At 36.6% G+C, this 24,183-nt stretch overlaps 1 protein-coding gene across 1 annotated transcript in view; it reads right to left on the bottom strand.

Moving 5' to 3' along the window:
- Positions 1-5,247: 5,247 nt before the first annotated feature.
- Positions 5,248-24,183, bottom strand: part of LOC139717075 (arrestin domain-containing protein 3-like) — a 38,494-nt gene continuing 19,558 nt past the window's right edge. Inside the window, exons 2-7 of the mRNA XM_071628582.1 lie at positions 15,402-15,536; positions 12,374-12,609; positions 8,975-9,157; positions 8,076-8,276; positions 6,538-6,703; positions 5,248-5,435 (exon numbers count right to left, since the gene is read on the bottom strand). Of these exons, the coding sequence (XP_071484683.1) occupies positions 5,248-5,435; positions 6,538-6,703; positions 8,076-8,276; positions 8,975-9,157; positions 12,374-12,609; positions 15,402-15,536 (1,109 nt within the window). The remainder of the gene's footprint in view (positions 5,436-6,537; positions 6,704-8,075; positions 8,277-8,974; positions 9,158-12,373; positions 12,610-15,401; positions 15,537-24,183) is intronic.

Genomic DNA, 24,183 nt, shown 5'->3' with positions numbered 1-24,183 from the left:
TTGGTGAGTGAAATGTATTTGTTAAAAGTGAAATGAATATTGGCTGGAGTGAAATGAATTTTGTATTGTTTCCCTAATGGCGTTCCATAGACATGTACCTACATACGACACATGGGTTGCAGATCACGTGACACCTGCTAAGCACATAACATGGATCCGTGTTCGGTTTACGAGCAACTGTTACAGGGCGCCATTTTCATGATTGCACTCAAGGGGCATGCATTCGAACCAGGGGCTTCTACCATGGCAGCATTTGGCGCAAAACCTCCTGGTGCTTGTTACTATAATCATCACTGTGAGTTTGAATGTCTGGTCTAAATTTGGAACGCTTTTAGTGTGTGTTAGTCTGGACTGATGGAGTAAAATTACTGTACTTGCCCATAACGGGTAAGTGTTTTACGGCCTCTCTCGCTTTTGTTCACATGTTGTCAAAATATGCTGTCTTGAACGTGAAGTTGTACGTATTCCCTTTTATGCATCAGAAGGGTAAACTTCATGTGAAGTCAGTTTAAAGCTAGAGATCAAACTAACAAAAGTCAGTGTTAACTTGTGTCAAAGGGACCAGTTCAAACCGAACTGAATTTATTGACCTGCACAGAAGTACAATTGCATTTCAACTCCCTTCACTCTTTTCTGTAATGTTCACTCGTCTTTGTTTTGTTTGTTTTTTCCTCATCGTCTGATAATTTGTAACAACGTGGTCAGATGAATACGTGGGAAACCACAGCGAGTGTTCACCGCTCATTGAGGTCGCTTCTTCAGCCTCCGACTGACGGGCAGGCAGAATACCGTGTAACCAGCCTCACTGAATATGACATTAACTCTCGTGCCACCTCCATCTTACAATGCCACTAGGATTTCATGCAAATTACATTGCCCCAGGTAATACCAGAGAACTAGTCCAGCTCACCTGATACCGCATCCAGCAATCCGGAGTGCTTACTGTCTAGCTGAATCGACATCTACAGTCTCGCTGTTTGAGTATGTAAAAGTGCTACATGTGAATAAATTATGGTGCAACAAAGACGAAAACGCATGGACTGTACTGTTAGATATAAATGTGTATAGATTTATATACCCGGGTATTATTGTTTCATAGTTTGTTTCTTGGCCCTGAGCATGAATTCTGCTGCTTAGGGGTAGATGATTATGCGTTGTTTTGCCTGGTGCTTATTGCATTTGCATGTTTGTGGTTTGTTAATGTGATTGGTTTAGGCCAGGTTGAGCTGGGACTAATATTGTTTAAACAGCCGTCAGTTTTCTATGAATGCACAAAAGAATTCAACAGGTGCGTTTGTGATTTTGCTGACGGAGGTTCGATGCCGCCGTCTTGTTGAGAAATGTGAGGATTTATTTTGAACGCTGACATAATTTCAAGTTTATTTTGCTTGTTTATTTGTAAAATGAAATTGAATGTTACCTAATGATAAAGTATATAAAACAAAAGCCAATCCTGTTCCCCAAATATATGCAAGTGTGTAAATCTGAGTTGTATGTTGTGAAAGTGTTTAAAACTGTACCTTCATGGAAAGCTTATTTTGATCACTTATTTGAACTCGATTCATACAAATGGAAAAGTGTTCTTTGCAAATTAGTAAGTCAGATTAGTGTCCAATCTGTGCGTAATTTCTATTCGCGCATCCCCCTGTCTTTACCACTGTGTAGGCCTACCGCTCATCTTTTATCGGAAGGGATATGCGAAAAATAATTACCATCATAACGACATCTTCCTTTAGGAGAATGGCTGGTCGTTATGCAATAAATCCATCGTCTTCTTATCAGTGGAGCAGGGCAATCGAGTTTGGCGTATACTTCAAAATTTTTGGATGGCGGCATCAAACATAGTGTAGGTTCAAAGGTTTATGAAACAAGATTGTTGCGACTCCATCTCGAAGTGAGCTCTACTACACAGTAGAAAGTGGGTCATTATTCAACATTATGCATGGTAGGCTCGAAGTATGTAAATCAACTAGAATAGTGGTTAAAGAGCAAGAAACAACGTGAGTTTAACAAAAGGCATTGCATTGTTAAAACCGGATGGTGTTCGTTATTAAGAAGATTGGTTAATAAAAGAATGAAATCAGCTTTGTTCTTTTGGAGGCTCGTTATTTCGACAAACACTATTTCTATACCCCTAATGAGCATTTTTGGCGTTATTACGAAGGTTGTCCACTTGATTTCCTATTTAGCTGTATGAACAAGGATACTGCTGTTCATCCATGGGGTCCCAAGGGAATATAGATACTCCGACGGTGCATATTAACAAACCTTCGGAATTAAGATTTATTTTCCGTTTTTGGTTAAACGAACCTTTGGAATAACGAGCCTTATTTCATTTTAGGATTAACGAACCTTCGAAATAACGAACTGTTACCGTTACTGGACAACCGATACTAGTCTTGTTAGGAGCACGTGTTGACGGGTGATGGAATGCTACATTTTTACATGCGCAAAACCCCAATTGACAGATATCGATAAATGTAAAACGCCTCTTAGAAAAACAATGAGTGGAACCTGAAAACAAGCAAACAATCCAATAAAACAGAACGATAGTGAGAGTAAAGTCCTCCGCACACGGATCACGGCAACGGTCCGGTTTTTTGCTATGATGCACCAAAAGGGGAAACATGTCTGGTTCATATCACTTCCCCACTGATAATTTTGTCACCAAATAAATCTTCAAACTGATGATTTTGCTGCTCTTGATTTTTTGACATAAGCGTATTTTTTTTTATAGAACCAGACATGGTTCGTTTTGGCGCGCCAGAGCAAAACAAAAACAAAAACAAAAACAAAAACCGGACCGTTGCTGCTACCGAGCTGGGTGTGCGGGGGCCGTAACAGCGTGCACTTGTAGAATCAAATCTGCATGCTGTAATTTTGGTCTCATTCTGGCTATAGCTACATAAACCACACCAATCATTTCATATTGTCATTTGCATCGGAAAAGGCCTGCCGCACAAATAAGAAATTTATTATTCATGAAGATAGGAGCGACTCGTTAGCAGTTCATTCAAATAGTTGTGGTTGATATATATGCTGCAAGATACAGAAGGTCTAGCGGTTGAATTCATCTAAAGTTTTCAGCCCTAAAAAAGTAACAACAGCAATTACCGACAACAAACAAACCGAACCCCAAAATAAACCCAGAAAAAAAGTGCAAAATCGAAAGCAATGTCTCTACTCAAAATGATAAAAGTATAAGTGGCACATGGTATACGTTTATACGTGTATAATTATATGCGTATTGCATAGTATACATAATTGACATGTTTTCCTACTCACGAAAAGATATATACGTTATTTTAACATTTAACAGAGATAAAGAAAATGAAGATTCATTGTAATACAGCTTTATTTAACATGACAATGTTTTCCGCCAAAGATTTTACGCTATTCTCATTGATTCTTAAAATGCTTAACGCTTGCTTCTAAAGGTCAAATATGTCTTTTCACAAGGCGTCCATAAATCACATTAAATCATATGGGGGGGGGGGGGGGGGAAGCAAAACCTGAGGCACAATAATAAACGCGCCTGATCATGACAAAGTGAACTAATAATGAGGAAAACGGTACTGATATAAGCTTGGTGGCCTTTTCTCCACAGCTCTGACTCTCTGCGAGGACAAGTTCCAGTGAATCTGTTTCACAAGGTTTATCACCACACCTATGCATTATATATCGACAAACTTGATAAGACATGTGCTTCTCCAGGCAATACCATCTTTTTTAGTCGCTCGGAAACGCCTCGTTCCATCATCCACGAGGGAAGAAGCTTTCCAATCTACTCCTCTGCCGTGCAGCTTTAATCCCCTTTCAAAAATGCAAAGCTACAACACAAATTCACCACTCGCACAATCAATCCACATGATATTATAATATTCAAAGTCTGGCATGAAATAGAGATGATGGGAGCCTCCCTGGTCGTTTCCATGACGACAAGATGTAAATGCCGGATTCTTGATGCTTGCTGCCAGTGCTGGATAGGGGCCGATGCCCTTAAGGGGTATCCGAATGGGCAGTTCGCTTTCGCGGAGCACGTCATGGGGTCAATATTCATCAACTGCCGAGATTCCAAAGTGCACCAGAGTTAGAGGATAATGGCGCCTCACTCTACCCCATTAATCAGAGCTTGGTCCCCGTGTCAAATTACGGGGTGCATCTCTGCATCGGGCCTAAATTAATCACAATGTTTGAGGGCGGGTGCTGCGTTGTGAAAGGCTTGTCACACATGCACCATCAACGCACAGGATTTTCCTCCGTGTTATCCTCATCATCACCTGCTCGTCCGAGGAATTAACATCGTTTCGAATAATATTCCTGCCCAAAGTTCGCATCTAATTCGATAGAGTGACTTTACGAGACATTAGACGACTGAATCTCTGCGTCTGACGGCGGCACCATTCACAATTAGACCCCTTCTACATTTTTAATGTGCCGGGCAGCGCGAATCTCTGTGAGCTTATTTCTTCTCGAAGGACATTAAGCGTGTTTCTCCGGCAATTTGTCTGCAAACAGCTGAAAACAAGTATTATTCAACAGATATAGACATGCTACAAGTGGGTCATGGAGCTAATAGAGCACACGGTTACGGAGGGAAATCGTGAAAAATATATATATATATTTCCCAAATAAAATGGGATATACTGCCAAAATCTAAACGTCAGGAGTATACCATGCGCAAACATTTTTCTCCTGTTTCTAGGACTGGTAGGTTAGTGGTCGTTGGAGCTCGGAGATTTGCAGAAAGATTGAAAACTAACCTCTTTTCCATACCCCCCCCCCCCCACAAAATCATACAAACATACATGTAAATGTATGAAAACATGAATATCTGATGTTTGCCATGGGAACAGCGCATATGAAAACGCGATGTTGAGGTTATAGCGCAAAAAAAAAAAGATCGAAAAAATAACAACACGAAATCATGAAAGTAAAAGAAGATTAGAACCTGCCCACACTGAAGGGATTGTGTATTGGGTGTGTAGGTGGATCACGTTCGCCAGCCCGTGTTCAGATGTAAGTTTCATTATCAACCAAGCCTTAGCAGAATAAGTCTCACCCACTCAACCCACTGTCCCCATTCCCATTATCCGATAACCGGTCCCAGAAGAATCAACATATCCTCGTCAACACGACCTTCCTCGAAAGGTCTTGCCAAGGTAACATTTTCCGCGGTGATTCGTACTTAAGGTTTCCGCCAGTCTAGATCTTCTCAAAGTCACGACGGCCAAAGTCAGCCGGTGGTTAAAGCGTGGTCGACTTGTCCCCCGAGGACGCAATGACTTGTTGATGTCTCGGAGGCATCGGGGTCGATGTCGGCGTCTTGTAGAAGTTGTAGAGTGGGGAGAAGCTCAGACCACCGTAGACGTACTCGTTGTCCTCCTCGTCACGTATTTCTCGCACACCTTGGTGACACTGCTCGTATGAATGCACTGTGTGTCATTAAAACAGGAATGAATAATTACAGCTACTGCTATATAAAAATGAGAATCTGAATGATGATTATTCACCGAGATAAACATGACGTGTCAAACTTAGTCATCACACGACATTACCACCGCCACCAACAGCAAACAACGAATTCGGACATTATTTTTTTTTTTTGTCTTCAGGTATAAAATGGTATCATTATGGTTTCACTTCATTTTTGAGACACATAATCCCTGATAATGAGTGAAATTTCAAAATAATCCCGCTTACTTCGCGAATACTTCTAAAAACAGAAAGGATGATTTGAAATATATAAAGAGAAGGAGATGAAAAAAAAATTACATTAACTAGCTCCTTTCATTTGTTTTCATCCAAATTTGGCCAATATTTCCATTCTTATCAATTGCCTTATTTGAGTTCGTGAAGTGTTTCATTATTTATGAACACTGACACGCATAAATATACTGGGTCTTCAAAACGTTGTAGGGGTAGACATACTTGTATTGGGAATGCAACGTCCTAGTAAAAACAACAACAGCAACAGCAACAAACATTAATGGCCTTAGTTTCATGGTTCCAATGTATGAGGAGATTTCAAGGGCTATATAGGGGCCCGCTGGTATAATAATCTTCCCTTTTTATATCAGGTCGAAGAAGATGCCCTTGCCTCCCAAAATAAGCAACGTTTTGCAAATGACAGTGATATTTTGCTCTTCAACAATTCCCTCACGAAAAAAAAAAAACTAAAAAAAAAATGCAAACAAACAATCAAGTACAAATACAAATGCTGTATTGGGAAAAGCCTTATCCAGAAACTTGCATAATGCATACTCAGGTCCACAGTACGAGACAGGTAGACGACACGGGGGGGGGGGGGGGGGCAAGCTAAGATTTGACGGAGATAGATAGCTAGATCGATATATAGATAGCTGGATAGATAGCTGGATAGATAGATGGATAGATAGATAGATAGATAGATAAATGAATAGATAGATGGATAGAGAGAGAGAGAGAGAGAGAGAGAGAGAGAGAGAGAGATAGCAAGAGAAAAAGAGAGAAAAAAAAGAGGGAGGAAGGGAAAGAGGGAGAGAGAAGCAAACTTACAATCTTCCACTGATTTAGCCATGTCAGCGTGGATGTCGGCTGTTGTTACGGCGTCTTGGCTCTCCATAGACCTACCGAAAAAGCTGCCCTCTAGCGGCTCTGTTCCTATAGTTATTTCCAGCATCAGGTCTACATCGAACGGAGTGCTGGCAACGTCGGCGGTGAACTGTGACATTTGGTATTTCGGGAACAACCATAAATTATGAATGGAATTTCACGGAACCATCAAGATAAGCTCGCCGGATGTGAGATAGAAAGTAGTGTCGGTCTCTGACATACAGTCTTAGACACAGAATATATGAATATTGATACAGAGTATACGATGTATACGACGTGTTTTGTGAAAGGAGAAAACAACAGCTTGAGCTACTTTGATTAATGCCACTCTTAAAAAGATAGTGCAGTCGACGGTATATTTGCTTTATAATACACAATACAGAGCAGATACCATAAAATATGTATTTGATTTATCTGCCTGATGGCATATATAAAATCTTTGTTGCTTTTAACATTACAGATCGTTAATGTGATCTGATAATCCTGCTAGTTCATTAGGGATCTCTACTCAGTTTTAGGAGAACATTTAAGATCTTCACTTACAGCTGGTAGAAAGTGAGATTATTCATTGCCGTGATTATCAGGATAAAACGATGGACAGATAACATCAATAATTGTTTCCTTAGCTGAAATCATGCACTGTCATCATAAAATCGCTTGAGAAGACTACGCACTGTAACTAATGAGTGAAGAATAGATGGTGATGACAAGATTATGCTCTTATCATGATTCATTGACTCCTCTCGATAGAGGGCGTAAAAACCGCCATCAACGACAAATGAGAATCCTACACTTCAACCATTGTAGCTCGGCTCACCTACGAGCTTCTCGACACAGCTTGTGACGCTTCGTAAAAAGGAATATTCATGAACGTTACTGTCGCGCATGCGTTGCTCTCTACTCCTGGCCAACGACCTCGATACTAAGTATCCAAATATATTTTGCCTTCAGAGATTCTGGTTAAAACTAAAGGCACAGGTGACTCCAAAATTGTTACTTTTCACTTGAGTAGCTCAGCCCCGAAGTGAATAGTACTATCAGAGGCACCGCGGCCCATAGTTTTAACCAGCGTCTTGAAAGTAGAAGGAGTATATTATTTGTTTTATATTTTGGATCAAATATTCTAAACAAAAGAAGGGGAAAGATGAAGCGAGAAGTCATGTGGTGGATGCAAAGGTGTTGAGGGATCCTGAAGTGACTATAGAAGTCAGCACGTTATGAAGTTACAGTTTCTTTATGACGTCGTTTTACAAATAGTGTACTAGTTGGAAAATGTCGTCATAAAAAAGAAATTACAATATTTTTCCAAATAGTAAAGCATGGAGTGTCAAAAGTGACATCTTCTTGAAATAGTTGAAAATACATGCAATCACATGAAGCTCTTTTTCAGCCGCCGATCACAACAGGATACATTAAAAAAATCCAAAATACACTGAAATATGATAACCAATAGCTGTAGGCATAATTATGTTGTAGGTTACCTTAATATAGTACTTGATGTCGATGAAGCTACATCCCTCCAGCCCTGTCGCAGGCACTGGTGGTATGACCAGTGGTTTCTGCACCCACGTGGCTCTGGAGTAAGCGCCACAACCCTCATACATAATACTTGTTACAACGTGCGATGTCGTACGGAAGCCCGGCGCCCCAACTCCTTCTCTTCTGGCGCCGTAATTTACCGACTACGTGTGGAGAAAAAAAAAGGAGAAAGGATGGTGGAACTCAATTTCTGGCTTAATCTTTTGTCAATTTTGATTGCGATATTTTCAAGGCTATTTTCAATAAACTCAAATCAATCAATGTACAGTCTGGGCCTACATGTGGAGCTGGGACTTCAATGTTGTACATTAATGTGATCGTCATGTTCTCTAGAGATTTCTGCCATCATGATTTAAACTCGTTCATGAGTCTCATACCCTTTTAATTTGACAACTGTAATGTCTCATGACAAATCAATCATCATTTTCGGTAGTACAAACTGAATGTGGATTAAAGAGAACTTCTTGAATAAATCTTTATCTGAAAGATCATCAAAGGCTTCGATGCCAGTATACAGATTATTGTTAGGTTTTTTGTATGTACTTCGTTCTTATTCAGTAGAGTAATTTGTAGGGGGAAGGGAAATGTTTGCGAGCTTAGCGCATTTTAGGTTTCATCAGTTCAAAATTTCTTTGCGACACGAAAAAAATTTGCGACAATGAATCTGCGAATTTGATTGCAGTTATTTACGAACCCAGACAAAACTTGTAACTACCATTCGCTACGTTTGCAAACATTCGCTACTTAGTGAGCTACCCTAATTACTCTGTGTATACCAAGGGAATCAACTTTAAATCGTTAAATGGCAAGGAATAGTAACGTTAATTTCTCTCAGCCGTGCCTGAATAAGTTCGGCCTCCAGCGTGCACACGCTCCTGTTGCTCTTGTTCTCCAACGTGGCCGAGATGTACACCGTCTCTCCGGGCACGTAACACTTCTTGTCCGTGTGCGCAGTAACGCTGATCGGCCCCGTTGCGCAGCATAGGCAGCACACTATCTTCTCATCCTCCGCGTACACCTGCGACTGTAAATAACAACAATAACAAAAGTTAGCAGCAACAGCAACAACAACAGTACCATCATCAACATCATCATCATCAGTAGCAGCAGCAACAACAACAACTACCTCTGCTACTGAACCGTAGAAGCGGCTTTTTCAACTTCAACATGTTCCCACTTTTGTTTTTGTGACTACTTTGTATTACACTTTGTTATAAAGTATACGTTTCGATTATCTTTTTACGTCATAAAAAACAAAAATAATGTCATTAAATAGTAATAATCGCTGTAAATTAGTTGTGTTCTCTTCTTTGCTATTCTGAACACAAAATAGAAATAAATCAAAACAAAACAATCAATCAATTAATCATTCAATCAATCACTAAAATATTGTATTCATAACTTTGAGTCCCTTTCATCGCACTATTGATGCTTATATTCTATGACTGTAGAGTCATGCTAACAGTGGTTATAACGAGATACCGATTTTACCAATCGCAAATCATGCTGTGAATACACTATGTATAATTGTAAATATGTATAACTATTATGAAGAGTTTGAATGCAAAACTAACCATTTAAAAGTTGAATCTTGCCAAGTGTTGACACTTGAGAAAGAATATATGGCATATGTTTGTTCCATTCACATCACGTGTTCAACATTCGTCTTATAATTATTGAATAACTTTCATATCTCTATAACACACCGAAGGCCTCACCACTTTCATGCACTCACCACTCTGCACATGCAATCCACCTCGCACCCCCGTCCCCACACTCCCATCCAAATACTCACCCTGGATAAACATAATCTATATTTGTCAACTGGGCTGTTTCCGCTCTCGAGCGTAAGCTTAAAGGATACAGCCTTTTTTCTGCAATTGCTCCCCTTAGATTGTACCTTTAAATTATTTTTCCTTTTTTATTATATCATTAATGTACCGTGTGATTTGTATTTCACAATTGTCAGTATTTTGTATTCATCACGTTTATGATTTTTTTTTCCAAAAATCCTATGGTTTGTGCAAAAGAAAATGTATTTGTTTGTATATTATGCTTGTCATGAAATTGCAGAAATAAATAAATATCAAATATCAAATATATCACGTGACTGCGAGCACGTGCACACAAACTTATAATGACTGATGGAGGGGTGGGGTCGAGATGAAGGTGGGGTGATGATAGTAATGCTTTAACTGACCTGGGAGCTTTTTTATGGAATGAGGTTAATTCGTCTATGTATCAAGCACACGCATCGGTCATAATCGAAAATATAAAGTATAGAATCAGAAACATCTGTGAATAAATGATTGCTATAAGGTCGTAGATATCATCTATTTTGCAAGATTATATGTTCCATTAGAAGTGACATCTGAAAAAAAAAACGTTGTCTCGGGAGGACAAACCTAGATTTGCTACAGCATTCATATCCATCTCGATGTAAGTTTTATTTGATCACTTTTCGCCATAGAAAGAAGTGACTTTACCTCATCTATACTGTTAGAATTTCATCTCATGTGCTTTCTCATTGCCCGGTCCACCCTTTTCAAATACTACTTCACACAGGCCCCTTTGACACGCGTAGGTTCCACATCGAGTCTAGGGTTCCTTATACGACCAAGACAAAATAATATTCACATATTTCTTCTTGTTATTGTTGTTGTTTCTCTATATTCTCACTTTGTATACTCTGAGCATCTTCGGCTCATACCCTCCTAGACTTTGATTGTTTTAGTTATTGAATTCTTATTGAATATCACATCATCAAGAGGCGACAATCCAGCTTACATACGGCGCCTAATTCTGCTCATCCTCAAACACTCTTGAATATCTCAAAGATACATGACTCTCTGCGATTGTTCGTTTATTTGTTCTTTATTTTTGTTTGTTTCTTAAGCAGTCTGTAATGATTATCGTTTGCCCGCTGCGGTTCTTGCAAACATTCTTGGAAGAAACAAAACGGAAAGGATAATAAGGCAAACGTTTAAATGAATGTTATTCAGGAAGCTCATATAGCGTCTTCTTATCACGCCAAACAAATTTTGAATGTCAAATGAGTTTTATGGTGAAATCCAACTCCATCACATTATTGATACATAGCACACTATTTCAAAAAGTGCACAAATTATGCAAAGAAGAAATTCATGTTCTCTTGAACACTTTCATAAACAAAAGTGAAACACACCGAAAAGAGAAAGTTTCAGTTGAATTGGGAAAAGAATGCCGAAACTATGGAACCTAAAGTTCAATTCATTTTATTCTATTTCTTGTTTTTTTTTAACAAGTAATATCGATCTCATGGAGTGACATAGATATCAATCAGGGCATTTATGTGATTACCTAAAGCTTCCCAATGAGCATGAATATACGTTTTGAATCTCATAAAACTATTTTTCTTGTCAATAATTCGGTAAATTTTGATGCCCTTGTACACGTGTGGAAATTTTACAACACGTTAACGTGAAGGATATAACTTTTCTTTCTTAAGCTTTTCATCGAAGAAAGAAAATTTGCTTGCATTTTTTTAAAGAAATCAAGTGTATGTCTTTACAAATTATGACACCATTATATCAACTAATTTGCACATGTGACTGACGGACAGCACTACTTTTACATTCGCAATTTTACATTCCATAATCATCTTTTAAAAATCTAATTTCATATTTTTTTTATCGTTTCTTATCACTCTTTCTGCACAATCAAAAGTTTCTTGAATGTCGATGGTTTTTCACTTTAACTGGAATGGAGTGAATTACTGAATGGCTTTATGTGGGACTGAGCGGGAGTTATGCACTCGCGAAAGTCTTTATACTGTCATCGGAATATATACGGCGGTATTAAGATTCCCTCACAAAAAAGGAAAGATTATAGGACAGTTATGAAATATTCAAAGCCCACGGATCATGGGCTTGTTCCAGACCACTTCCCCGCCATTCAATTACTCTCGGCTCATGCATTTTTCAGCATGAAATAGAGGGAATTCATAGCGTATCCGTCATACACCCCTCCCTCCAAAGACCGGCGATTCTTCATTTCCATCACGCTGCGCTTTTCCGGTGGATGACTTTCACGAATTCTATCTTCTTCTTTTTCTTTTTTTTTCCTTCAAATTGCATCTTGTGTCCATAAAGTATGCAGAAACTTTCGTTACATACCTGAATATAGTATTTGCATTTAATATACTAGTATGTGACAAAAAACTAAAACAAAAACAAAAGCAAGAAGAGGTGTCTACACGTACCATCGCATTCGGGATGGTGTTGAGGTCCACGGGAACACCAGCGATTGTGAAACCCCTTTTGGTCACGTGATCAAATTTCCAGGGTCGGTCGACGACAGCGCGGGCAAAGAAGCGGGAGTAACCCAGCGTGCCCTCGAAGGAGCATGGCAGGACACGGAGTGGGAGCTGGAATTCGAAGGGAAACTTGTGTGTCCCGGGTTCCAACGAGAGCTGGTAGTCGTCGTCGTTGGTAGGCTCTGTTTTTGGTTCAGATAGATAGATAGATAGATAGATAGATATAGAGATAGATAAATAGATAGACAGATAGATAGATAGATAGATAGATAGATAGATATAGATAGATAGAGATAAATAGATAGATAGATAGAGAGAGAGAGATAAGTAGATAGATAGAGAGAGATAGATAGATAGATAGAGAGTTAGATAAATAGAAAGACAGACAGACAGACAGATAGATAGATAGATAGATAGATAGGTAGGTAGGTAGATAGATAGATAGATATAGATAAATAGATAGATAGATAGAGAGAGATAGATAAATAGATAGACAGACAGATAGATAGATAGATATATAGATATAGATAGATAGAGATAAATAAATAGATAGATAGAGAGATAGATTGATAGATAGAGAGATAGATAGAGATAAATAGATATATAGACAGAGAGACAGAGGTAGAGACATATAGAGAGGGAGAGATGCAGAAAGGAAGAGATAGAGTTGGGGGGGGGGGTGGGGTAAGGAGGGAGAAACCAACCAAGCAAGATTGGTATAAATTAACATACCTCTAATATAACTTGTTAACAAGAAACATATTAACCTTAACATTAACATGTAACATATAAATGTAACAGTTACCGCCCGATTTGATGCTTTTATTCTAAGAAGACTAAAGGTTGCGTAGTATTCTAAGAATATAAAGAAAAGCCAGACAGTTTCATTAGTCCTGCTTATCCAAGACGTGGTAGGGTATGGCAACACGTGTTATCTAATACAATGTACTGTCTATCTATCTATGTAATAATCTCTATATTTTTATGTTTCAACAATGTTATGATGCTTAGGGTTATTATCGCCATCTTACAATTGAAATAAACAAGCATCATGAACTACATTGACGGCTATTGTTGAATGATAATTTTGCAAATTTCTTCTTAAACTAGAATGAGTTTAACATGTAAAATTTTGAATTGATGTTTTCACATTTGAATATTCGAGCTCGTTGGCGCAATTTAGTATAATGTAGAGATATTGAATTCGACAAAAAGACATCCATCAAAAACTATTATATCATTCATGGAAGAGAAGCATTACATGTATACACAATACATGTAACACAAGCACGTATTGCCAGGTGCAGCGTCTGCTTTTTCGCAACGAGCGCGCAAGATTTTCATGAAATTGAGACGCCACGTACTACAGAGACCACGAACGATAAAACAATTCAGGTAAAGGCTGAGGAGCGAAAGTCGGCCACCAGACTCCGAGAAGATAGAGTTTGATTGTTCACCGAGAAGACAGCCCCTGTATTCGACGTGGACTGAACGTGCCTGAGAAAAGTAATTCAGGCTCTACAAAGGTCTAGTGCGAGCCCAACGTCTGAAATGATAAATTTATACGCTTTTCATTTTTTACAACGTCTGGTTTTATTTGTAATCCTACACGCGCTGAAACCTGCCATGTGCTCAAGGAATAGACATATCGTATAAACACACGCACACACACACACATACACACACACACACACACGCACTCGCACACACACAAATATATATATATATATATATATATAAATATATATATATATATATATAAATGTCAATATATATATATATATATATATATATATATATATATATATATATATATAGCAATGATAATGTCACAACAGAGGAATGCATTAAATGCCAATCTTGATTTTAATTAAAAATCAAAATTGGCATTCAATGCATTCCTCTGTTGTGACATTATTATTGCTATTTCTAGTACTGACAATACGCGGAGCAACTACAATGTATATATATATATATATATATATATATATATATATGTATATGTATATATATATATGTGTGTATATATATCAAAGAGAGAAAGAGAAGAAATAAGTAATATACAAAGTGGCAATAAGAAAGAATCGAAGATAGATAAATAGATAAAGAGAGGGGGCAGATAGATGAAGAAGGAAGAAGGAAAAAATAGAGAGATAGATGTTTACAGTTAACGGTGTGAAAAAAAAAATATTGTATGTCTTTATCATATAAGATAGACGAGCACATTTTCAAGCCCTTTACAGAATCGTTTACATTTCAAGAGGTTTTGTCAAGGCGCAGTTGGGTCTGTATAATTTTCTTTCTACTTCGTAATTTGATTTACACAGAGAGAGAGAGAGAGAGAGAGAGAGAGAGAGAGATAGAGAGGGAGGGAGGGAGGGAGCTAGTGTCATGACTGTATTATGCATGCGACATGTTAAACCATCAAGTCAGGATGCTTGATTTGTCAATATTGACTTGTGCTCGTAAAGCCTCATACAACTTCACAACACTGACACTCAATATGCTCAAACAAAATTGACGGAACATGGCATGACACTCATCATTAAGGTTGTAGAGTATTTTAGATTTTATGTGTTCCGATACAAACATGTTCCACTTATCGTTAGTCTCACTTCCTGTCACCTAGCTGCAGTCAGATCCAGAAAATAATGAATGGTGCTCATAGAAATTTATATATTTAAATTGAATATAATGTAACATGAAAATGTATGAAAGCAGACATATAGGGCCTACATCAACATAAAGATATACGTACAAAGGCCTGCATTCATACATACAATGTACATAATACATACACACGCATATAAACGTATACGCATACGCACATACTACTTACATAGATGCAAACGTGCATATACACACATATACATATATATATATATATATATATATATATATATATATATATATATATATACATACATATATATATATGCTTACACATTTAAATACATATCCATACGTATTTCACCTTTTCCAAGTATTGTGATCTTCTGGTCAAAGTAGCACTCTCCAGCCATGTACGGTATCGTGACCTTTGACTTCCCACGTGACTCGATCTCCGTCCAGTTGACCATTGCTCGTCCAACGAAATGCATATAGAGACCTATAAGACATAAGAAGGATGTAATGAAAACGTTAATGCTCATATACATATTCATTTTAAAGGAAACCACGTTTTCATATGTAAACATACATGTTTGTGTGTATTTCTCTACTTCTGTGCTTGTGTGTGTGAGTATTATGAATTATGAATTTTTAAAGTTTTGGTGTTGGAACCACCGGACAAGGAGACTACTTGAGTTTATGACATCATGTGTGGACAACAATATAAAGAAAAAATCAAGAAAATTCAACATGCTTTCACTTTTCTAGCGTAAAGAGCACTTGACTAACCGCTTTCAGAAAGCAGGGGGAACAAATACTATACCCTTAACTATGTCAGTACCAAGTTGATGGAATTTGTAATTTTCATGAATTTTTTTTTTGTGGAATTCTCTTTATATTTTCTCTGTATTGTTGTCCACATATGACGTCATTAACTCTAGTAGTCTCCTCATCCAGCGATTCCAACACCAAAACTTTAAAAATTAATAACTTTTGTATCGATTGTCCGATTTTCCTCTAACTTTCACTGATGTGTTCTGCTAATGTTGCTGCTTTCATTCAATCCACATTGCTCTTTGGGTTTGGTTTCCTTTAAGCATCTTCCGAGACATTATGGTCGTCTTTGTGAGTGTATAATGGCGATATATTAGTAAATACATAAAAAAGGTATACTATTGAATGAATGAGAAAAGAAAACAGCATTTGCTTGGAGCAGAGTACAGTTATAAGTGTACGTATATTAATATAAAAGGTACTTATACTCACACACACAAGCACAGAAGTAGAGAAATACACACAAACATGTATGTTTACATATGAAAACGTGTATATATATGCATATTTATGTATATATATATATATACATATATATATATGCATATTTATGTATATATGTACTAAAACAGTATACATGCTTATACACATATACTACATACATTTGACATAGTAAACATATACATACATAATTTTATACAGTGTCCTTTCTCTCCTAATGGAAACAAATAAATATATAGAAAGATACCCACAAAAGAGCAAAGGAGCATATCATTCATATTGTTCCAGAAATAATATGCGTCCAGATATGCAACACAGTACAAGGCTCGGCGAAGTCACACTCAGTATTCATTGCATGCAGTCGTGTTCTCTCGTCGGACTGACTTCATGCATGGCAGATGATCCCGATCCCTGGTTCTCGCACCAAAAGAGAAATTAGGTCACGTGAGGTCATAATTATATCTTCACTCCAGATCCTGACCAAAGGCGCCACTGTTTGGCTCTGGAAAACATCACCACCATCTTCCACCAGATGGTCCTATCATAGTGTGTGTGTGTGTGTGTGTGTGTGTGTGTGTGTGTGTATTTTGAACAGTTGTTGAAATCTAAGAAAAGGAAAAGTGTTATCAAAGAAGTATACAATGAAAAGAAAGAAATAGTGTCAGATAAAAATGAGATTTTGAAAATTATTAGAACATTTTATGAAAAATTGTATTCTGCTTGTGATATCCTTGAAGATGAAAAGTTGATGTTTTTATCTGGTATTCCCAAATTAAATGAAGAAAGTAGAAATTTATGTGAAGGTGAAGTAACTAAAAATGAATGTTATGAAGTTTTGAAGGAAATGAAAGTTAATAAGTCTCCGGGAAATGATGGATTTACTGTGGAGTTTTATAATACTTTTTGGCCAGTTTTAGGAGATATTTTAGTTGAAACGCTAAATGAGGCATATAATAGGGGGGAACTGTCTACATCTCAAAAGCAAGGAGTAATTACATTTATAGAGAAGGAAGGTAAAGATGGTGTGTATGTTCAAAACTATAGACCTATTACTTTGTTAAATGTTGACTATAAGATTTTATCAAAAATATTAGCTAAAAGGATTCAAAAGGTGTTACCGGAAATTATTCATCATGATCAAGTAGGCTATATGAAAAACAGAAATATCGGAGAAGCTGTAAGAATAATAGATGACATTCTTTTTCATGCATTGGAACATCCTTGCGGTTATCTAGTTGCGGTGGACTTTGAGAAAGCATTTGATTCGGTAGCGCATATCTTTTTATTTAAAATTCTGCAATTATTTGGTTTCGGGAATTCATTTCAATTTTGGGTTAAAGTCTTGTACACGGATATCAGTAGCTGTGTTATGAACGGTGGAAACTCAACGGGGTACTTTAATATCAAACGGGGTGTGAGGCAGGGTGATCCTCTGTCTCCATATATATTTTTATTAGCTATGGAAACTTTAGCTGGAGCTATTAGAAAAGATAAGGATATTAATGGAATTAAATTTGGTCAAAATGAAATAAAACAAATTTTATACGCGGATGATATTTCTTTGTTTGTGAAAGATGAGGGTTCAATTAAAAGGTTACAATTTTTATTTGATGAATTTGGGAAAATAAGTGGTCTCAAAATAAATAAAGGGAAGACTAATTTCTTATGGCTTGGGGAGGAAAAAGATAGGCCAAATATTCATTTGTTTGGGAATTTTGTTCAAGAAATCAAAATATTAGGAATTTATTTTTCCTTAGATGTTAAGGCAAAAGAGAATTTAAATTTTAAAGAAATATTAAGTAAGATAAAAAGTCTTTTAGGATGGTGGAAAGAAAGAGATTTAACACTTATGGGAAAAATACATCTTATGAAAACATTCGCTTTGTCAAAATTGAATTATGTAGCATCACTTATTGTTGTTCCTCAGTGGGTATTTTCAGAAGTCGAAAAAATTACCTTTGATTTCTTATGGCATGGCAAAGACCGTATAAAGAGAAATATTATGTATCAAGATTATGAGTTTGGGGGTTTAAGAATGACGAACTTTCGGTTATTTGTTAAGGCACAACGTATTATGTGGCTAAAACGCCTTCTATATGGAGAAAAAGAAGTTGGGTGGAAATTATTTTTTGACTTCTGTTTTAGTACTGTAGGAGGTAGATTCCTGTTTATGTGTGACTTTGATTCATCTATTATGACAGATAATGTACCACCTTTTTATTCGGAAATATTGAAGGTTTGGCTCGATATCTATAAATATAGACAATTGGAAAATGAGGTTGTAAATCCAATAATATTTAATAATAGGAGTGTACGCATAGCAAGTAGGATGTTTTTTCATAGAGATTTATTTGATGCAGGAATAATTACAATACAAGATATATTAGATAACGGTCATTTGAGATCTCAGTCACATTTTCAAAGCTTGGGTCTTGGTTTTAAGGTAGAAGAATTGCTTAAACTGAATGATATATTTAATGCTATACCCCAGAAATGGAAGGATTCTATAAGAGCAGGTACACTTCAGCAAGTTGATTCCACAAACTTTGACTTAAAATTGATTTTTTCTGGTCAGAGAGTAAATTTGCAAGTTTTAAAATCGAGAAAAATATATGAGGCTATGGTGGAAGATTTACAGTCATCTTATGTTTTACAAATCAAAGATGACCACAGTAGCTATGATTATACAAACAAAGAAATAAAAGATCTTTTTATTAAACCGAGTAAGTGTACATTGATAAGAAAATATAGAGAATTTCAATTTATGATGTTACATGGCGTAGTTTACACTAAGGAGCGTTTAATGAAGTTTGGTTTTGTAACAGACAGCCTTTGTTCCTTCTGCCAACATGAGCCTGAAACTTATCTGCATTTATTTTTACACTGTGTTAAAGTGAAACCGTTATGGGAATTCATAATTAATTATTTTGATATAAATGAGTTAAGGAATATGAATTGGAGAGATATATTTGGGGGAATTTCTGGTTATTCAAATAGATCAAAATGTGTAAATACTTTGATTATCTTAACAAAATACATCATTTTTAAATCTAGAACGGGAAATAAGTTACCCACTGGAGAAAAGATGCAAAAGATTATTGTTGAATTAATAAATGAGGAAAAAATCCTTGCGACCAAGGCTGGGAAGCTACATGTACATTTACAAAAATGGGAATATTTTGAGACTTCGTTGAATAAACCAGTCTGAAGCTACGTGCAACGTCTGTGACTTTTAAGAAAATAGTAATGTTTCCATAGTATTCCACTCTTTCTTTTCTTCATTTTTTTCCCTTTCCTTCATTCCTCCTCCTCCTCTTCTTCTTCTTTTTTTTCTCTTGTGTTGTTTTGTATTTTCTCCCCCTCCTTTCCCATGCGTTCCTGTCAGCCTGTTGGCGGGCTGATTATATAACTATATTTACTATATTGTGATGTGTAGGCAAGAGCAGTTAACCAAATTAGGTGCATGTGTATGTGTGTGTGTGTATGGGTGTGTTTGTGTGTGTTTGTGTGTTGCATGTGTACAGATAGGGGTGGGGGAGGAAACAGGAAGGGAGGGAACTGGTGGGGGTGGTCATAGGGACTCAGTAAGGGATATGAGTTAGTAGGTGGGCGGGTATAGGTTGATAAATAATATGGTTCCATTATTTATTACTGTATAATTTTGCTGCATAATTCATTTGGATGATTATTAAGATTAATGCTAGAAGAATTGAATTATCACTGTTAAATTTAAGCAATTTTTTTGAGAGCATAGGGGAAGTGACTGTATGTAAATTGATAATTGTTCATGAAAATGTAATTTTTGTTATGTCATTATGTACAGCAATAGCAAATTTGCTATTATGATCACAAATGTATATTTTCGTCATTTCAATTGTAGCAAATGAAAATTGTTATTTTTTTCTATTACTTTGAATGGAACAGAATAAACATCGTTGAAAAAAAAAGTGTGTGTGTGTGTGTGTGTGTGTGTGTGTGCGTGTGTGTGTGTGTGTGTGTGTGTGTGTGTGTGTTGTGTGTGTGTGTGTGTGTGTGTGTGCGTGCGTTTGTGTGCGTGTGTGTGTGTGTGTGTGTTTGTCTTTCGCTAATGATATCAACAAATTATAGATACCTATTCTCACGTACAGAGTAATTGTTTTGTTCTTATTCAACGTATTTTCACATGTCACATGCAATCTTCTGTGGTGCAAGATTTTGTATTTATTTTGAATTATGATGAAATTTATGTACTTGTATTCAATATCTGTGATATATTTATATATTTTTGTTGTAAATGAAAAATAAATGAATGAATGAATGAATGAATTTAAATTTGATTTGTACTTCAAAATTCACAGCAAATCTCAAATTCAACTACTCAAACACGACGGACTCATTATGGTGAGTTCTCTTTTTTTTCTATACCGGGAAGCCATTAAGTGAATTTCATGACATTGAATATATTATTATTGGACATTCATATACGGCTTCGTAAGGACTGCGGCTTCCCCTAGTTTTATAATCAGTGAAGGTTACAAAAGAAAACAAAATCATAAGGCTTGAAACGGACAATCGGTCCTTCATAAAGCCTGTACTGAGATTTAAATACAGCGTCTGTAATGAAGATTTTCCTTATTGTGTGTTAACCTTAGCGAATATAATTGTACCTCACGTAAGCTGATAAATAACTTAAAGGACAAGTTCACCTTCATAGACATGTGGGTTGAGTGAATGCAGCAATATTAGTAGAACACATCAATGAGAGTTTGAGGAAAATCGGACAATCCGTTCAAAAGTTATGAATTTTTGAAGTTTCTGCTCAGTCATGGCTGGATGAGAAGACTACTATAGCTTGTGATGTCATATGAGTACAACTATATAAAGAAAGTATAAAGAAAATTCAAGATATTCTCACTTTTCTCACATAATAAAAGAACACTCGACTTCTCTCTTTCAGATGTCAGGGGAAATAATATTACCCCTAACATAAGTCAGTAACATGTCGAAGAAATGTGCACTTTATTCAAAAAGTCAAGTTTTGTGAAATTCTCTTTTTATTTTCCTTATATTGTTGTACGCATGTGACATCATACACTGTAGTAGTCTTCTCCTCCAGCAGTGATTGCACAGATACTTTAAAAATTCATAACTTTTGAACGGATTGTCGGATTTTCCCCAAACTTTCACTGATGTGTTCTACTAATATTGCTGCATTCACTCAATCCACATGTATATGAAGGTGAACTTGTACTTTAACAAAGATTGCAGACATCTAATCATAGTGGGGATGTCGAAGAAAGAATCATGGCAAATGTATCACAAATATAATGATTGTCATAGGAATAATTAATTGCATAAGCACAAATTGTCTCTCAGACATAAAGGACAATACCAGCAGAGTGAGAGCAACGACACTCCATGTAATCTTCAGCGGACGTTCAATGATTTGCGTTCTCTTACTAATCGTGAAGTGTTCTTATTTTTTTCTCGAAGAGAGCATGAATACAAATGAGTATCTGAATATAAGAACGACCCACGTCCACGGAAGACGATTTCGAGTAAACTTAAAAAACTTCATATCTTTTTTTTTGGTCTAATAATATTCTATTTAACTGTGATGGGAAAGCAACATTGTATATACAAATTAGAACATACATTATTATGACAATTAATATTTACATTAATTGTGGAGAGGCCATTTTGTTTGATGGACTTGGGTCGTTCTTTGAATCATACATGGTATTCTGCTATAGAGATGAGAGAAGGATGAGAGAGGGCGCTATAATATGAATGTAAGAATGACCCAAGTCCTTCATTCTTACATTCATATAAGATTTAACTCATTCATTTCAGGCACTTCCGGGGGTAATTAGGATTTATCATTTATACACGAGATGAGTCCATGCATAAGCTACAATTTCCCATGTCAGACTGAATTTGGCCAAAAATTGGACTTAGGTCGTTCTTATATTCAGGTCTTCAAATAGCTCTCCCCTTATACGAGTCTCCAGGGACGATAGACTGCCTGGAGCTCTGGCTCGCTTGAGCAGGAGCTGCTCGAACAAGAATTTTGTGAAATTCACGATACAGCAGCCTTTTTACTTATCTAATTAAAGGTAAATTTAATGCCATACAACATACACAACCAAAAACACTAATAATCTATCCATTATTCTGGTTGATACTTTCAACACTAGATAACGACGCATTTATTTAGATATTTTGATTTTCTAATCACAGATTTTCTTATCACATATATTCCAGACATCACTTGTGCTATATCTATGTTTTCAAGTGATCATATCTATGTTTGAATATATCTATATCTATATCCATAATTATCTATATCTATATCTAAATCTATATCTATAGGCTATATATGAAGAGCTTGCCTCCAAAAGGCGCTATTTCCATCATTTCTGAATGGATTTAGCGCCTTTTGGAAGCAAGATCTTCATATATATATATATGTGTATGTGCGTGTGTGTTTGTGGGTGTGTGTGCATTCATTGTACACATAGTGATATCTAGAGTAGTTTTAATTTTGTACGGTTATTTTTGTCTTCAGCTGTTTAAATCATCCTTACCATTCATTGTCACTAAGAAGTATATAATTCACAACATGAAATATTTTCAAAAGTTGCAGACAAGTCAAGCCCCCCCCCCCATGTCTCCTTAGGGTCTCCAAGTTTAGTTGCTCTCCATTAGGCGATTAATTGTACTGTGATATCCAAGCTAATTTCTATAAGCGGACGCAGGGGACATCAATCTTACAGAGAATAGAGGACAGAAATATATTTTCTCAACTTCTGCTTGCAGCATTCGAGTCATTCCAACGATCCTTTCCTGTTTTCTTTGTATTCAGTATCTAGTGAGTTCTCCATGGGAAAATGATCATTTCGCTTTTAAGGCCCGTAAATTGCCTATCTGTATCGATGGAAGGGAGATTATACGAGTGCTGTGTATTTTTGTTTCGTACTGATAAGTGTTTAACTTTCTCTTTTCGAGTTGATAATGTTGCATTAGGACGGGGAAAAAAAAACAGACAAGACAGAAAAATACAGGCTTTCATAAATACAGTGCACACATATTTAGCGGCGCCATAGCGAGAAAAGCATTTCACAGCTTTCCGCCATTTTGTAACACAGAGCTGTCTGGCAAAGACAATGTTACAAAAAACAAACAAACAAAAAAACCAACCCCCCAAAACAAACAAAAAAAAAACAAACAAACAAACAAACAAAAAAACAAACAAACAAACAAACAAACAAACAAACAAACAAAAACACAGAACCCAAATACTGAATATGATAAGACAGAATAGATAGATCATTCCATATTTTTTTTCGATCGTGCAGCCGTAAGCAAGTGTTTCAGTGTTTGCGTTAGTGATTGATAGCATATCTCCGTGCAGATGGTGTTCTGATCAAAATCTGCATGAGGAGATTGCGTGGTATAATCCATACACGGCTGGTCGGGAATGTCGAACGCTATAGAGTGTAATTTAATCAGAAAAGAAATGCATTTTGCGATCTTAAAATAAGAAATCATAAATGGGGAAGACGATCCCATATATATAAATATACTTTTCTTTTTTCTGCTGTCACTTTCACAGCAGTATAGGATCTGTGTACAGATATACAGAATGGGCTTTCTCGTAAGTTTGTGTGTATGTATGATGCGACGTGATACTTTTTTTTTTCTGTGTAAGCATGGTAAGAGATGTGAATATCTCAAACATGAGGGAGAGGTATATGGAGAAAAAAAGAGATTGAGAAAGAAGGAGAGAGTGTGTGTGTGTGTGTGTGACAGAGAAAGTGAGAGAGAGAGTGTGTGTGTCTTTGTGTGTGTGTGTATGTCTTTAAGACACACACACACACACACACACACAC

The sequence above is a fragment of the Diadema antillarum genome, unplaced genomic scaffold (assembly GCF_040938485.1).
Source record: "Diadema antillarum isolate AM-2024a unplaced genomic scaffold, OU_Dant_1.0 scf00000071, whole genome shotgun sequence".
Lineage (NCBI taxonomy): Eukaryota > Metazoa > Echinodermata > Echinoidea > Diadematoida > Diadematidae > Diadema > Diadema antillarum.
The sequence above is the reverse complement of the archived record's forward strand: the minus strand, read 5'-3'. Positions and strand labels throughout refer to the sequence as shown.